At 47.1% G+C, this 17,591-nt stretch overlaps 2 protein-coding genes across 2 annotated transcripts in view; one reads left to right on the top strand and one right to left on the bottom strand.

The window, feature by feature from the left end:
- The window catches only part of SYN3 (synapsin III), a gene marked incomplete at both ends in the record, with an annotated part of 414,093 nt that overhangs the window by 270,764 nt on the left and 125,738 nt on the right, over positions 1-17,591 (bottom strand). The gene's annotated exons all lie outside the window — the stretch shown is intronic.
- The window catches only part of TIMP3 (TIMP metallopeptidase inhibitor 3), a 55,986-nt gene that overhangs the window by 30,706 nt on the left and 7,689 nt on the right, over positions 1-17,591 (top strand). The window contains exon 2 of the mRNA XM_080811014.1: positions 11,416-11,498. Within this exon, the coding sequence (XP_080667140.1) occupies positions 11,416-11,498 (83 nt within the window). The remainder of the gene's footprint in view (positions 1-11,415; positions 11,499-17,591) is intronic.

Here is a 17,591-nt window from a genome sequence, read left to right as displayed (position 1 = left end):
GGCCATGGTTGAAGACCAGGCTGCTATTCTGGTGGCCTCTTGTTTGGGATAAAGTTTCCCATGGGTCCCTGGGGAGGGCTGGAGCACTCGGCAGGGGGGTATTCTGGGCACCCCTGACCTGTGTGCCTGCACTACAGTGAGCAGGTCAGTGCCTCTGAACCAAGTGGGGTAGAGCTTTCTAGAGATCAGCAGGCTTCCTGGGCTCTGGCACACATTGAGCTGAGCCAGCCAAAGCACCTGAGGTAAGCCCACTGGGAGAGATTAAGGGGCTTGGAGGAATTTGTCAGGGGAGACATGGATTCCTTAAATCTTAACTTTGGAGATCAGAAACAGGATGTGAACTGGAATGGGACCATTAATGGGTCTAATGCAAAGTGGGGCAAACAAGTCCTGAACATGTTTCTAGGGGTTTCTTGAGGCTTTGGGGTCCTCTTATCAGCTGACCATTCAGGCACACATTGGGCACATATTAACATAAAGGGTCGCTGGCCAGGATGAAGTGATTTCTCTATCACTGCCCACCTGAGAAATGACATGTATTGGAGCAAGACCCAGCCTATACAAAGTTGGGCATTCCTGCCTACCTCTTGGCTTCCACCAACCCCTGCCCCTTGTCACACACACTGCTTTCTATTACTCTGATAGGCTAGGTTCTCCAGCCCCTCGGCCTTCACTTCTGCTCCCTCCTCCACCTGAAGGTCTTTTAATCCTCTTCACTTCAGCTGACCCCTGCTGATTTCTCAGATCTCAGCAAGGCAGAATGTCTCCCACCTACACACATCCATAGCACCACCAGGTCTTACCTAGGGAATAAGGACCATCTTAGAAGGGAGATGGTGTTACTGTGCTCTAGGTTTCTAAATGGCTAATAAGGCAACTACCCCAAAGTGTTCACCAAGCATGATCAGAATGCCTGAGACTTTTGCTCTGCAGAGGGTGACCAGGAGGAGAATGTTGATACCCCAAAGTACAGAAATTGCCTAGCTTGGCTAAGTGTGTCTGATACACACTCCTGTGGCTTCCTGGGCTATAACCACTTATCTTTTTGTCTCAGGATATAAATAACCTTTGTGAAGGTAGGACCTTGTCTACCTGCTGACTGCTGAATCCCCAAGGCATAGCAGAAGATCCAAGGCATGTAGTTAAACACTTCTGAAGTAACAGTGAATGGGTGATTTAATTCCAACTCATGTTAGAAGGAGAAGGATGAGGAGGAGAAGGGCAGGGAGGAGGAAGGAAGAGAAGGAGGAGAAGGAAAGTGGGAAGGGAGGAGGAGAAAGGAGGCATAGGAGGAAGGGGGAGGGAGGAGGAGGAGGGAGGAGGAGGAGGATAAAAGAGGAGAAGAAGGAGAGGTAGGAAGGAGGAAGAGGAAGGAGAGGAGGAGGGAAGGGAGGAGGAGAAAAGAGGAGGAGGGAGGGGGGAGGACTAAGATGGAGGAGGGTGGAGGAGAACAGAGAAGGAGGAGGGGAGGAGAGGAGGAGGGAGGAGAATAAGGAGGTGGCACCACTGACCTTTCTGACGCTAAACCTTAGGTTTCTCATCTGTCGGTGAAGTATGAGTGCTGTCCCCCCACAGGCATTTGTTAACTGAGGACTCTTGTAATTGGACCCCATGACTTCCCTCTTTTTAGATATGAATCTTCAGCATTTGGATATCAGGGTCCCATTCTAGCTTCTCAGATCACACTTGTACCTGCCTCCCTCTCTTCTTTTCTGGGTGACGTTTAGGAGCTCAGACTCCTGACCCGCACTCCAAGAGCTTGAACCCAAATCCATCTCTGTCTCCTTTAATTGTATTACCTTTGATTCCCTCCTGTAGCCTCATTCTTCATTCAACAAACACTTGGGGAAGCCTTGCCATATTCTAGGCGCCTTGTCAGGTGCTAGAGTCAGATGCAGGCCTATTATCTAACAATTCAGGCTAATGAGTGCCAAGCAACTGACTATTAAGGTAGAACATCTTTGGGGAAAAAAGGAAGCCAAGAAGACTGGAGGGATTTAGTGTGGTCTAAGGTGGGCAGAAGTCTTACTGGAGGAGGTGGCATTTCAGGTAGGTGGGTCTTGTAGGGAAACAGACGTGTAGGCAGATGACTGGGGAGAAAGTCATTCTCACTGAGACAATGGGCATCACAGGGCAGGTCAGTGTAGTGGGGCAGGGAGAGGGGAAGCTATAAGGGGTGCTGGAGGCTTTGCAGTGGCAGGACTTGGGATGAGGTCCAAACCCCAGAGACCCCTTTATACATCACTGTGCTATTCAAAATAGTCCTGTTATGTTGCAAAACCAAGGGAGGCTTGGGGGACTGTGGGTAGGGTTGTCGCTCCCATCTGTTACTGAGAGAATGGGGGGGGGGCTCTGGGGAAGGATCTCCCTTCCTATTTTCTGTGCTTTGGGGTACTGACATCCCCCTCTGGCCACCCTTTGCAGGACAAAAGCTTCAGCAATTCTAATGCTTTGGTAAACCCTTTGGGGCGGTCACCTTACCAGCCTTTTAGAAACCCAGATCATAGGAACAGCACCTCCCTTCTCAGATGGTCCTCACCCCCCACGTAAGTCAGCCCTGAATCCGAGGACTTTAACCCTGTCCTGGGTCAAATGATCTGTACCTTTCTCCCAAACTGGCTGTGGCTACAGGAAGAAATTCAGGGTGGCTGACTTTGAAAGTGGTTACACTGCAAATGAAATGTATTAATGCCAAGTCCAGACATATACCTAGGTGGTACCTCTTAAATTTTGTCTTTTAATAGTTTAAAATCGAGATTGCCACTTAAAACATGAAAGCTGGAGTAAGACACAGATTTTGCTTGTGTTCCTTTTGGATAATCTCAAAGTACCAGGCAACTTGACCTTTCTGGACCTGTGTTCCCTTTGTTTGCCTCTCTGGGCCCCTTCATTTGATATACACACAACTGACATCAGCTGAGGCCCCAACATGTTTCTCAGACTGCTCAGGCAGAAACCCACACTGCTTCCAAGGTGAGGAGAGCTAGGAGACCACATATGCCCCCTCCCCCGCAGCAGACCCCTGTTTGCCGGGAGGCCCTCCCCGGGACAGCCTTGCCTCAAGGACCCTAGAACACAAGGCAGGCACTGAGAAAAGAGGCTCTGTGCAGAGAGGTTTTAATATCCTCCTGCTTTTAATAGCTTTCCCTGAGATGGAAACTTGGGTTGAAATGATTTGCAGCTCTCCAGATTTTTCTGAGTGTGTGTGTGTATTTGGGTTTATTTTTAGCCACAGGGGTTCATTCCGTGCCAAAAAAACCTGCTTAAATAAAACCAAGATTAATATTTTTACTTAACGGAAAGAGTTAGTCAGGACAGGCTTTGAACTAGAGACTCCCTATCTTGATTTGGGAGTGCATCTTAACTGTCTGGTCCTGGCTTTGACACCAACAAAAAAAGGCCTTTGAAACTGACAGAGAAAAGTGCCCTCAGGGGACCAGGGTAGGATGCTGGAAGAGCCTATTGTGAGACTTCTCCAAGGGGCACTCTTCCTCACAGGGGCTGTCCCTCCCTGCTCCCCTCCTGTTCTCCAGGGCCATCTTCCTGGAAAGGTGGGTAAGTGGATCCTGGCTCTGCTCAGAGCCTGGCTGGGATTCTGCCTCACTCCCAACTCCTTCCTTAGACCCTCCCCATCAGATCTGGTCCAGGCTTCTGCTTCCTCTGGATTCAGATAAAGCAAACGGAGTCTTTGCTTGGGATGGGCTAAGGCCTAGATCCGCTGTCTAGGGAGCTCCAGCTGCCACTCCCCTTGGACAGACCTCACCCCTCTTTGTGCGATGCCAGCTCTTTGTTCTTGCTCATACTGCTGTGTTTGCTCTCCTTGAATACCATTTACCTGTTTCCTTGCCCCTGAATTCCCCAGGGCCTCATTTATCTCTTTGTCCCTGTGAGCCTAACACAGTACTCCACAAATGATTGTTGAACAGATGTTTATCTGGCCCTATGAACTGAGAACTGCTATTAACCTCTTCTGATGGAATAAGGTTCAGAAAGACTTGGTCATAGGCCAAAGCTTACCCAGAGGAGTCATATATATATATATATATATATATATATATATATATATATATATATATTTTAATCGCCCTTCATGTATGTGGCCCTTTAGCTTCATACATTCAGCAGATATATAGTAGGGACTTGTTACATGCCCGGCTCTCCCTGGTTGCTCAGGCTATAGTACTTAGTAAAGCAAAGCACCTGCCCTTTCGTGAGGCTTGCATTCTAGTGAACAGCACATGGATACGGACTATGTCAGCTGGTGGCCAGTGCTATGGAGCACAGAGACGCTGGCCAAGGGTGACAGGGAATGCATGAGGGAAGATTATGGGGGATCATGGAGGCCCCCTGACCAGGTGACAATCAAAGTAGGTGAGGGAGTGAGCCATGTGGCTTTGGAAGGAAGAGTGTTCCAGCAGGGGGAACTGCAAGCACAGAGACCCTGAGGTGGTGTCTGGGGAGGTGCACAAGGAGTAGGGGGCTGGGGCCAGAGTGGAGCAGGTTGCCATCTCCAAAGATAAGGAGGGTAACGGGACCACAGGTGAGTCATTTTCAGGAGCTCAGTTTTGGATGGATTGAGTTGGAAATGTCCTATTAGACCTCCACGTATAAGGGGATACTAAATGTAGACTCATGTTGTGGGGGCTCTGGGTTAGATTATGCGTAAATGGGAGCTGCTAGTGGTACAGAGGTACAAAGCCACGAGGTGAGTGGAAGTGAGAGGAAGATGAGGAACCCACAACTGCCCGGACTGAACACGTGGAAGTCACCAGTGACCTCGATGAGAGCTGCTTTGGTGAAGAGAAAGAGGGAGCTTAGGTCATGGCAAGAACCTTTCCAGGTTGGTAATCATCACCCTGACCTAGAAGCCAGGATGGGAAGTGACTTGCCCAGTGTTAACACAGTGACAGAGGCCTGACTGTATCCAGGTCCACACATTCCAGGCCTGCTCATTCCAGGTTTTGTTGATCTGAACTTTCAGCCTCCAAGTCTTTGGAAAGAGGCTTTTGGGGTTTGGGTGTGGTGACACATGGGCTGGAAACCAGAAGGATCTGAGTAGGGTAGACCTTCAGCTGTCTGCCCTCCACCCTTCATTCCGAAGGCCCTTTCCTCAAAACCTGGACATTAACAAAGTATCCCCAAAGAGGCAGCAGATAATTGTGAAGAACTCTGGCAAGGATCACTGGAGGTAGATACCAAAGATCGTCAGGGGGACAAGAAATGCTGGATCAGGTCTCTTGCTGTCTTCCTCTGATTAGTACATTTCAGAACCTTCAAGTAATCACCATCAGCAACATAACAGTATATCATCTGTTTAGCTTCAGGGTTACAAAGTGCCTTTTCACATATACATTGTCTCATCTAATTAATCAGTCTAATTAACCTTAGACCCATAGTGTTGTGAGAAACCTCAGGGATCATCAGGATTTGTAGTTTCTACGTTATTTATTTTCTTCCTTAAAAGCCTTGCTGGAAAGCACATGATATTCTGTTCTACTACTGATGGTGATTACTTGTAGATTCTTATTACCAATCTGAGGGCACATGTGTGAGTGATTGGGAGAGAGTGCTGGGGTGATCAAAGGGATGGGGGTCACTGGGGGTTTATCAGGGGGGCCTTCCTCCTAGGGACAAATCCACCTCTCTGATCCTTACCAGAGCAAACAGTGGGGGTGGGGAGGTGCAGAAAATTATGAAATGTTTTGCAATCAGTACAAATCCCATGAAAAGGCTTTAGGCAGTCCACTTTCTTGGGAGACCCACCAATTTTTGTTCTGCTGGGATGCAAAACCACCCTCAGGGCAAAAAAAAAAAAACACCCTCAGGGTACCTGATCTTATTCATCATAGTTGGAAAACGGGGACAATAATAGCCATTATAGAGTTATCTTAAGAATAGAGCAAGATAGCATGCATGCATGCTTGGCACATGGGAGGGGCTTAATGAATAGTAGTTATTGTTATGAGTGTGTTCTAGTCCCTCCCTCTCCCCTAGACTTACAGACATGATGTAATGAAGTGCAGAGAGCTGATGGTTAATGAATGGCTAGGCAGCTACAGGAGCAAGGAAGCCTGGCTCTGCCTTCTTTGGATAGGTTAAAATGCAGGATCTCCATGGGGCACAAGACCAGGGAATTGCCTAATGCGCTGAGCCAGATGGGCTGTGGGCCTGCCTTGCTGTGGGTTTCTTGCTTATTGTCTTTGTCATGAGCTCTTGGCCTCAGAAAGGCCCGTGTGGATGGCAACCAGGAAATGAACATCAAGTGACTATCAGACACTTCCAGACGCCTCTTTTCTTCCAAGTCCAAGTCGAAAGACTGGTCAGCCCATAGTCTATGCCTTTATGCTTACCTAGGTCCTGCCTGCTAGGGTCCTATCAGAAGAACATTCCCCTTCCTAGGGTTAACTCTAACAGTGACTTCTGCTTTTGGAGAAATTCATCCTACCTGCTGGTCAGGTGTGCCTTACATACCCTCGCTGTCCTCCTAAAAACCATACCTCAAGTCAGCAAAGTCATTCTATAGGGCCTTCAGAGAGACAGGAATGGGAGCAGAGTGTGTGTGGGTGGGTGAGGGGCGTGTGTGTGTGTGTGTGTGTGTGTGTGTGTGTGTGTGTGTGGTAGTGAAAGTATCTCACTTATTTGATGGCTAAATCAACTCCTTTACCATGGGGAGGATCTATAGTGCTGTCAACAGGATCCCAAGATCTAAGATGGGCAGAATCCATGGTCTTAAGTTGGTATACATTAATTCATTTAAGGGATCCTTGATCTAAAATCCAACCAAACTTTGCCTTCCAACCTGCTAGCAGAAAAGTCCAACCATCAGATCAGGGTAGAAAGGTCTGGACTTGATTGAAAGTAGCTGTATGGGAGGCTGAAGGAGAGGGTAAGAGGCAGGGGCTTTCTCGTGGGCATCTTGACCCCCTCTGAATATGCTGACAAAGAGCAGACGTACAACTTCTGGACAGAGCAGTAAGCTGCACTGGAAGCTGAATCTTGTTTGCCGCTGGAATTGTTTTTTGTTCAAAACTTGTGCTGCTTGTGGTCTACATTACTATGGATGGAGGTGGGGGCAGGCAGCACACAATTATATTTCTGGAAGGGATGTGCCTTGTTTCTCTTGTTTTTGCAAGCTCTTACTAGCCCTCCTCACAAAAATTATTTAAAGAAAGAGAATTATGTAGAAATATACCTTTACATCTGGATCCTCAGGTGTATGATATATTTAAGAGGGCCCTACATATATTTACAGGTCTATGTGCCAATTATATAAGCACACATAGCCTGGTCAGTTTCTTCTTATAGACTTTTAAGTTAAAATACTGTTTACTCTGTTTTCCTTTGCCCTCCATACCCCCTGGAAGCCCAGCTTCCTTTCCCGGAGCATAAGAGGCTCCAAAACTGAGATTCAGGCTGTTCGTCATTGCTCCTTTCTCTGACTGGTGCTTTCAGACACCTTGGAGGTTAGCCCTCTAGCCATGAACTTTTAAACTTTGTCTTGCCACTAGACTGTCTCTGTGGAGGTAGGAAATGGGACTTCTATTTCTCGTCATCACACCCACCAGCACACCAACCCAGCTCACTCCTATGTTGGCTTAGCTGCCAGGGGACATTGGGAAGACAGTGTGGGGCCACATTCCAGCATGAAGGAAAATAAAGAAAACCTTTGTCTAGCCCAGCCCATGTGTAAAGCTGGCTTCTAGCCACTACACCAAGGTGGCGGGAACAGCCCACAAGCTGCCAGCTCTAAGTTTGGAAACTGTCTTCTGTTGTTGTTGGAGAACCATGACCTTCCATACCTCCGCTGTCTACTGTGGCCCTGAGGCCAGAGAATGCTCTGGAGCACCCTTATTGCCAAACAAGAAAGTACAAAATAGCACACATTTGCATTGCAGAGAAGAAACTGAAGCAAATAAAGACATATTAATTCAGACCTAATGGGCAGATTTGAGGTTGGCTGGTGTTTTTACTCTGGAAGAACTTTGTGAATCTCTTTGGGAGAGCAGAATATTACTTAATTTTAGTTCAGTGTAGTGCAGTTTTGTTTTTATAAAGAAAACACCGTTGTGGCCTCCATGCTGGGCCTTCCCTGCCAGCCTTTCTGGACCATAACCGTGTGATCAAGTTTGGTTCTGGTAGGCTGCTCTTGGGTTACATGTGGGTGATGAGATAGGGCAGGTCCCTGTGATGAGGTGGGTGCTCCAGACTTAAAAACACCTTGTATGTTTGTTCTGACCAGTTTATGTGTGTTCCCCTACCTCTCCCTGAAATTCTGCATGGTCAGATATTTTGAGGAGTTTGTCTTTCTTCCCATCCCAGAGAGAACCCCCAGGCCTTAGCTTATGGTGTATGTTAGAAGATAATGATACTCAGACAAGTAACAACAGAGGTCACTGGTAGGGGTGTTATTCTAACAGCAGTGACAGCAAATGCACCATTGTCAATGTCTGCATGTAACCCTCACAGCATGAGGTTTATGAGGAAGTGCTGTAGATTAGGAAATGAAGACAGAAGGGTTTAATGACCTCCCTAAGGTCATGTGGGACCACTGCTGGGATTCGAACCCAGGCGTCAGGCTCCAGAGCCCTGGCTCTTCCATGCTCTGCCATGCTGCTGCTCCACTAGAATTAGGACATCGCTTGTAAGCCACATGATGGGCATTGGGCCAAGACAATCAGAAAGATTTAGGAGAAAGGAGGTCAGGGACACAGGGGTTTGCCTGAGGCCGCATGGTAGTGGTGGAATGAAACACAAATGTGGCTTCCTGACTACAGAAATTTACTCCCTTTTCACCAAACAAACAATTCTCAGATGAAAAGGTTCCAAGCTCAGGCCATTTTAGGGTAAGGAAGGAATTGGCTAGCTGTGTGTGCAGAAGCTTCCAGAAGTACCTAGCTTTATGGGACAGGTCTGCTTATGACATGTTATGTCTAAATGAAGTCAAGCCATTTTTGAGCCAGGGAAGGGTAGAAGTTGCTATTTAAAGAAATCCTTTTTGCAATTTCTTCCCCCCTAAGGCAAAGACTCACTTGGTAGTTTACCTTCTGTGTTAATGAAGTGGCAGAGGATGGAGCCAAATCAATTCAGGAAGAATCAATAGTAAAGTCCTGGCAGATATGCTCTCTGCCCAACAGTTAAGCTGTTACAACCTGACTGTGGGAGTTGCTGTAGAGGAAATAGTCCCTGGGCCTCTGGGAGGCTGGCTCCCTGCCAAGGATGCTGCTACAAAGTTAGACAAAGAGGTGGAGGCAGAATCTTGAGGGAGCTTTGCCTGGAATCTGGCCAATCTCTCGTTTTTGCAGCGGACTTGGAAACAGTCACTTGCCTCCTCCCAATCTGAGCTGTGTCTGCTAAATTGCTAACTTCGCCAATGGGCTCTGTGTTTTACCCTCCCTGGCAAGAAGTTCTGGAGGGGCTGTTGGTTCATCTGGGTCTTGACTTCATGTCTGATAGGAAGAGTAGGGTGCAAACTCGTTTGGAGAGGAATGGGACAGAATCCAGTTGGGATGGCGGAGATTGTTTCCTAATAAAGGTTGTTTTGTTTTGTTTTTAGAGATTAGAGTCAATGAATTGGGAAATGTGGTGGGACATCCAAAATGGGGAAGGATAACAGGGATAACAGAGCCACCAGAATGGGCAGGGGTGTGTGTGTGTGTGTGTGTGTGTGTGCGTGTGTGTGTGTGTGTAGGGTATTCTGTTCAACAGACATTTATTCAGGACCTACTCTTTTTAGGAGCTAAGTATAACTGGAGGTAAAAAAGAGTGACAGGATCTTAGAACTGGAAGAGTTCAATGCGTGACTCAAAAGCATGGCTGCTATACATGCAAAATCCATTCCATTCTGGGGAAGGTCCTAGCCTGAGAGCTTCCAGAACCCCTTGATGGAGACACTCTCTGTCCCTATGGCAGCCCCTCCTCGTTTCTTGCCAGTTTTTGTTATTAGATGCCTTTTTTTGGGGGGGGGGGGTGTTGAGCCAATCAACACAACTTATCTGCAGTTTCTGAATCGTCTTTAAGATCTGTCCATTACTCTTCCATGTGCGAGCTCTATAAATATCTGAAGACAGCTACTGGGTGCTTCCTTTTCACATAAAATACAAAAAGAACGCACAGCCTCTTATAATCTCAAAGTAAATCCCTCCCTTCTCTGTGTTTTTCCTGCATGTAGTAAATGCCTATCTTCTAGCCTTCCTCAAGTTGGGTCTGTCTAATACTTTTCCTGTTCATAGTCCATTGGTATTTACTGAGCAACTCCTTTCTGCCAAATGTTGTACTAAGAAATTTCAGAAGATCTTTTCTTTAATCTTCATTCCAATTCTTTGATATAGGCAGTTATACCCTCTTTCCAGAGGAGAAAACTGAGGTTCAGAAGAGTAAGTGGCTTCACTTCTCTGTGTTTCCTTGTCTGTATTATGTGGATGGTGATACTGCCCGTGTAAGCTGTCTTGAGGAGTACATACATGAGATGTACTACTGCACAGAGTTGGCATGTGATAGATGGGAGCAAATTTTAATGGCAGCAATCCTTCTATTGTCAGCGCATGCAATTTTTGGTGATGATGATGATGATGATATGATGATATCAATAATGTTTATGTAACATATACTGTGTGGGAGACATGGTGCTGAGTTTCATATGCATTATCTTACCTAATCCTTTCAGTTCAGGAGATTGGTACCATTATTATCCTGGCTTTACATAGGAGGAAATGGGAGGCCGGAAGCAAAATTCCTTGCCCGCAGTCATAATAGCCGTACAGAGCAGAGCTCTGTTGATTCCTGAGCCCCTACTCCCAACTGCTCCTTCCTCCACCACATCCTAATTGAGCTACGCTTTACTGCATACTTTGCCATCTAAGTGCTGGGAACCGAGGGCCCCATCAGAATGCCGACCAGCTAGGTAGAGCGGCTGGGATGCTTTGCAATCCTGCAGGCCCGTCAGGACTCAGTGAATGTATGCATGCAAAGGAGAGCCCCACAAGAGGTAGCATTCAGGAAGAGGTCCTGGTGGAAAGGCAATAGTTCTGGGAGACTAGGCAATTGTCAGATGGACAATGGAGGATGGCAAGAGGCTCTAACAAAAGCAGTAGATTTTGGATTATGGTAAACCCACAGAGTCAAGAAACTCCTCCAGGGGTGAATGCAGCCTAGGAATTTCCAGGGTTGGCAACTGTGAACATTTGGGATAATTAAGTTGAATGATGACTGCCTGCCTTCATTCCTCCATTCCTCTCTCCACCCCCACCCCCAACCAGTGTCTCTCATCTGAATTCTTACTTTTATAAACACAATCATCTATTCAAGTTGGCCCAGAGATAAGAAAGCAATTCCAGGTACTCAACCTGAGATGTGATCCCTGATGTGGTTCAAGTCTTCCTAACCTCTTTCCTGTCTGTATCTTGCCTTTTTCTGCAGTGATCCGGGCCAAGGTGGTAGGGAAGAAGCTGGTGAAGGAGGGGCCTTTTGGCACGCTGGTCTACACCATCAAGCAGATGAAGGTGAGTGACAGAATCCAGCTCCAGTAGAGCTCTTGGGTTTTTTGGCAGCAGAGTCCTAGCTAGGGGAGGCTAGGTGGGTGTGCATAACCCTCCCCACTTTTGGAAAGGGCATTGCTGAGGCAGAAGAAATGACGGCAGGAAGTTGGCTGCTTCACCCTAGAGCCAGTGCAAGTGGAGTCCCTCAGAGACCATTGTTAAGAGGCTCAATTCTGGAACCAGATGGCAGACAGCCTTGTTCCCTGCAACTGCGAGACCCTGGCCAAGTCACTGCCCCTCTCTGGGTGTCAGTCTTCCCATCTGTAAAATGAGGGGACGTAGGACTAGTTTGTCTTACAGGCTCTTCTTCCGAGCTCTCAGTTTTGAGTTTCAAGAGTGCCTACTGGTCTTATGCAGTCGCTGAGGTTACCATTTACGTAACTCCTCACTCCTTGAATCTCTACACTGAACTTTGGCCGATCACAGGAAACGTATCCTGGAGTAGGAACTGCATCCTCTTTCCCTGTTTTCCCAGAGCTTGCCTCCCAGCTGCTTAGCACCGTTTACTAAGCATATTCATATTACTGAACATATTCCTGAGCATATTAACATTATGAAGCACACTAAGGAAGTCCACCTTACCAAAAAGAACATCAGATTTGAAACCTGCAGAACCTGCTTCTGTATCTCAGCTCAACTCCCAAATAGCCTGCTTACCTTGGAATCCCCCCTTTCCTGAACCTCCGTTTTGCCACCTGTTAACAGTGCAGGGTTGGGCTTAGTGCCCCTAAGAGCCCTTCCAGCTTAGGCATTTCAGGATTCTAAGTGCCCTGGGACATGTGTGGTGTTACTTCTAAGCAAAAGCTGCTCTGGGCGCCGGAAAGAGGTACTTGTGTTTGTCTTAGCACAGAGGACTCACTCTGGTACTCACTCACCCTGAATGGCTCAGCAGCTGCTCCACCACCCCACATTTGTAAACACCCCCCTATGTTTAGCACCCTGTGCCAGGAGCATGGAGGCCACAAAGAAGATGGGGTACCTATGTTAAGGAAGTATAGTCAGGTCAGGAGAGAAGACCCAAGACACATGTGCATGACTACTCAGAAGTTCAATATGGGGTATGCTCAGGTCCAAGTGGACTGCCAGCCCTTTTACTCACTGCCCATATTTGCATCCCCAGAAACTAGAGCAGGACTTGATTGATGTTTATCCATCTAATGAAGAAATGAGGTTGAGACCCTACTGGCCTGAAAACTCCCCAAAGGAGACAAGGCTTGACACCCAGGTACCAACCATAGCCCATGGGTGGTACCCAACCATCCTGGAGGCAGACTTCCAGGCCTCATTATTCCTGCATCCTGAGGCCTGAGGTTTGATGTACTACATTTGTGGAACCTGTTGCTTTGGATTCAACTCTGGAAACACCCACAGCCTTCTGGTTATGTAATATCCAGAGTCAGCCCTGGCTAGGTGCCCTTGGCTGCCCAAGCCTGGTCATGGGACCAGCTTATGTCTTCAGACAGCCATGGGGAGAGAAGAGTGTGGAGGGGAGAACCAAGAAGATCAACAACAACCAAAGAAACCCCCACTGTATGCCCCTCTCACCCCTGCAGCCAGCAAGCAAAACTGCCGAAGCATGTTAGACAAAGCAGCGGTTCAGGCAACACTCCCTTCCCACTCTGGGACAACTCATCACATTATGGACACTCTGGCCAGCAGATCTGAGGAAACAACTGGGAGACAGTGGTTCCTAAGCTTGCCTAGCTTCCCTCTTCCTTCCAGGCCTGGAGACCAGGGTGATCAGAATGTCCCACTCCCCTCTCACTGGTGTCAGGCCAGCCTCTGGTAGGGAGGTATTTGGAGGCCAAATTACATTTGTTCACCCATCAGCTTCAGAGCACACACACACACTTCCAGGCTGGTGGCATCACACTATCCATTCACTGTCCTTTACCCGGACTCATGGAACCAGGGTGCTGGGCACTGGGAAGTAAAATTCCTTGTTTTACTTCTGACACAGTTTCAAAGGGGAAATGACTTGCCCAGTCATGCATTTAATTAAAGACAGATCTCATTCCCAAGCTAAAGTGCTGGGATTCCTTCCCAATCCTGTGTGTTCTTTACATGGCTCCCCAAATTTCCCCACCATCTCGCTTTGATCATCAAACACTATGTAATGCCATTTATTAACTCTGCCCCTCCTACCAGCCCAATATTAAATAACTCATAGAAGGGTCACTGCCCTTCTGTCCTGAGAGGCTACTGAATTCTGCTGTTCTCAGGGAGCAGTTTGCTAATCGGGTATGGGGTATAGGGATTGGAGTAATTTGTCTAACCACTCCCCTCCCTTCCTTCTCTCTCTCTATGCTGTGAGAGAGCTCTCTTCTCTCACAGAAGCACTCTTCTTGCTAAGCACTGTGCTTCAGGCTACCAGGATAAAATTTCAGGATAGCAGGTTAATATTTGTTATATTTGTTATAACTAATATAAGACTCTATTCAAGTGACATGTACTGAGCATTTACTGTGTATCAGGCATTCTGCTAACCCTTTGCATGGAACAGTCCTCATAACAACCCTATGAAGTAGATATACATTATCCTCTACTTTACAGGTGAGGCAGCCCCAGACTTGGAAAGGTCATGTAACAGTCAAGTTCATAGGACTAGAAAGTGGCAGACGCCAGGGAAGCTATAGAGCCTTTGCCAACAGGGAGATTACAGAGCAGTGGAGCTGCAGGCTGATTCATCATTCCTGCCCCCTTGGGGGCCCACCCCACCCCATCTGTATGTAGTTTCCCCAGGGAACAAAAAGAGGTTAGTTTGCATTTGTCCGTTTGTCATCCAGCAGTGTAGCTCTTGACTTGCAACATCCTGCAAAGGGTGCATTGAAAACTCTTTGTAGGAGGGAAGGAGGAGAGGCCAGAGAGGGGAGCCTGCGTGAGTTTTGGCACTGGTCCCTGGGTGGCTTTGTTCTGGTGGATTAGGGAATCTACCCCAGAGAGTCAGACGGGTGAGCAAGGGCTCCCTTAGAGCAGAACTAAAGGGGTTTGGAGAACGTGAGAATTTGAGCCGCCCTGTCTTACCTCTCTCTTCTGTCTCAGAGTTCCCACCTCCTCCCCTCGAACTTCTCACCCAAATGAAAGGCGGGCAGACCCTCTCCCATATACTAATTCCAGAACGTCTGGTACACATTACAGGCCTATCTTGAGTGTGCAGAGACCCACAGGTGTGTGTGTGGGGGGGGGGTGTACAAATGTTAAGGGAGCTTATTGCAAAATCAAACTTGGAGATAGCTGGAGCAGTTACCAGAATTGGTCACTCTAATCTATCGGGACCTTATCTCTGGTCAGGACCATGAGAAAGCCGTGAGCTCTGCCAGGAGCTGCATTTTATGCTGTGGAGACATGCTCCCAGGCTAACGTGGCAGGGGACACAACACGTGAGGAACATTATGTCCCAGCTGGCCTTGGGCTGGGCTGGGCTGGGCTGGGCTGGGTGGGGCGGGGGGTGGCGGGAGATCCATGGGAAGGCCCACTGGTCATGTGCTTTGCATGTCCTGACTCTGGGCAGGACAGATTTGCTGGGCAATTGGAATGCTTGGCCCCTGGGGACTTCCTTCCTTCAGTGGTTTGTCTAATCAAATGAGCACTATTGCAAGGTCTCGCCTTTGAAGCTCCAGCTGGAAGCCTCTCTGCCCTCCAGCTCACAGGGAGCCATTCTCCTCCTTCTCAATGCCTGTAACTCTTTCTGGTCTGGATATCTCAGCTAGCCCTCAACAGAGATGGCCTGCATTCTCACATGCACTGCTTCCCCTGCTAGACAGCCCATTCTATAAGAGAAAGACTTCTCTCTTATCGAGAAAGAAAGACTTTGGTTGCCCTTGGTATCTCAGTCAAGAATCTAATGTCTCTGAAACTCAGTTGCTTGGTCTGTAAATGAGAATAAAGTTGCGGGTTTAAAGGAGTTCATGGTGTAAAGCAGCATCTAGCACAGCGCTCATCTCCAGGCACGCCGGACATATTTGACATGACAGTGACATTTCCTGCTGTCAATGCAGAGTGAAACCCAGGCACTCTACAAGAAATATTCAAAGGCCCCAGATTCAGAAATTTCTTTCTTACATTATTTGGCCCTTCACCTCAGGGAAACTAACTTCTTCAAACTTTTGTGTACATACTACCAAGATGGGATGTCCAGAGGCTTATAGAGTCCAATGTGCTGTGTGTCTACACATGACAGAACTTTATTCAGCCTTAAAAAAGAAGGACATCCTGTCATTTGTGACAACATGGATGAACCTGGAGGACATTATGCTAAGTGAAATAAGCCAGACACAAAAATACAAATACAGCATATTTGTATTCCACATTTGTATTCCACATCACTTTTATGTGGAATCTAAAAAAAAGTTGAACTTCTCACAGAAGCAGAGTAGAATGATGGTCACTAGAGGCTGGGAGGTAGTGGAAATGGGGAGATGTTGGTCAGAGGGTAAAAATTCTCAGTTCTACAGAATGAGAATGAGTAAAGTCTGGAGATTTAATGCATGGCATAGTGACTATAATTAATAATACCATACTGAAGACAAGAAATTTGCTAAGGGGAATTACACACACACACAAGGTAACTCTGGGAGGGATAGTTGTGTGAATCTCTTTTTTTTTTTTTAAGATTTTATTTATTTATTTGACAGAGAGAGATCACAAGCAGGCAGAGAGGCAGGCGGGCAGCGGGGGGAAGGAGGCTCTCCACTGAGCAGAGAGCCCGATGTAGGGCTCGATCCCAGGACCCTGAGATCATGACCTGAGCCAAAGGCAGAGGCTTAACCCACTGAGCCACCCAGGCACCCCAGTGTGTGAATTCTCTTGATTGTGGTGACTATTTCACAATGTATACAGATATCAAAACATCATGTTTTTACACTCTAAACATACGCATTTTTATTTGTCAGTCTCACTTCAATAAGCTGGAGAGAGAGAGAGAATGAACACAACCCGCTTAGTTTGAAGTTCAAACCCAGCTTTAAATCCCTGCATTAAGAGATAAGGTTGGGCAAAGAGATGGAGAAAGAAGAGGACTAAACCTTTCCCTCTGCTGATATGAATTCCAGTAGAACTAGTTTTAAGATAACTTCTACTGAATGTTGCACACCATGTACTACTCTAAGTCACTTAATTCTCAAAAACACCTTATGAAGTAAACACTTTGCCCCATTTTATGGGTGAAGAAACTGAGACCCAAGGAGCTTAAGTGGCTGATAAGTGGCAGAGACAAGGTTCAGACTGGCTGGTTGTTTCCAGAACCTGAGCTGACCATTAATCCACCAATGCTTTGACTGGATTAGGTCACCTTTAATGTCTTTTCCAATTCTGAGAGTCTATGATTCTCTGATGTCAGGGCATTACAAACCTATCACGACCCTCCTAAATTTGTCAAACCAATTCTCAGTCTCCATGAATATAGACCTAATGATACTTATAGGGTAGATATTTAGGTCAAGATGGGATTATTATAAAGAAAAGATAACAAAATGAGTACATTCTGCCTTTACCGTATAGTTAAATTCAGAAGTGACCCTAAAAAAGGCAGCACTGTGCTTGTCAGACTTATCGTTCATAATGCATAAATGTTTTGATTCTGCATGCAAGTGCTACAAGCCATGCTGAAATCAAGATGCCTTCAAATTCAAAAGGAGTGAGAACTCAACTGGGCAGCTTAAGTCACTGGACCCTAGACAGGGCCTTGATCCTCACTCATGAAGCAAGAGGACAAGAAAGGGAAAGACTGACAAGGCTGTACTGAGGCTCTAATGGTCTGGGTCTGAAAGATCTCGAGTGAGGATCAAGTTGAAACATTTGCCAGGAACTCAAGGAACAGCCACGCAGAGGAGAAGCTGCTGGACACAGGAGGGAGTGTAGAGAATGTTTTTTGAAGGCCACACTTGATGGCACACACAGAGCAGTGCTCTTAAGCATGGTTCCTGTTAAAGCCAGAGAGGCACCATCCATCACTGAGGAAGTGGGGGGTACAATGTGACCCGCCCCTACTCCCCGCGGCATAATTGAAAACCGAGTGTGGACAACAATTCTCACAGTGCTTGGCTGCGTTTCCTCATT

Source organism: Martes martes, assembly GCF_963455335.1.
Source record: "Martes martes genome assembly, chromosome: 8".
Classification (NCBI taxonomy): Eukaryota; Metazoa; Chordata; class Mammalia; order Carnivora; family Mustelidae; genus Martes; species Martes martes.
Note: the sequence above shows the minus strand (reverse complement) of the source record. Positions and strands in the feature narration are given on the sequence as shown.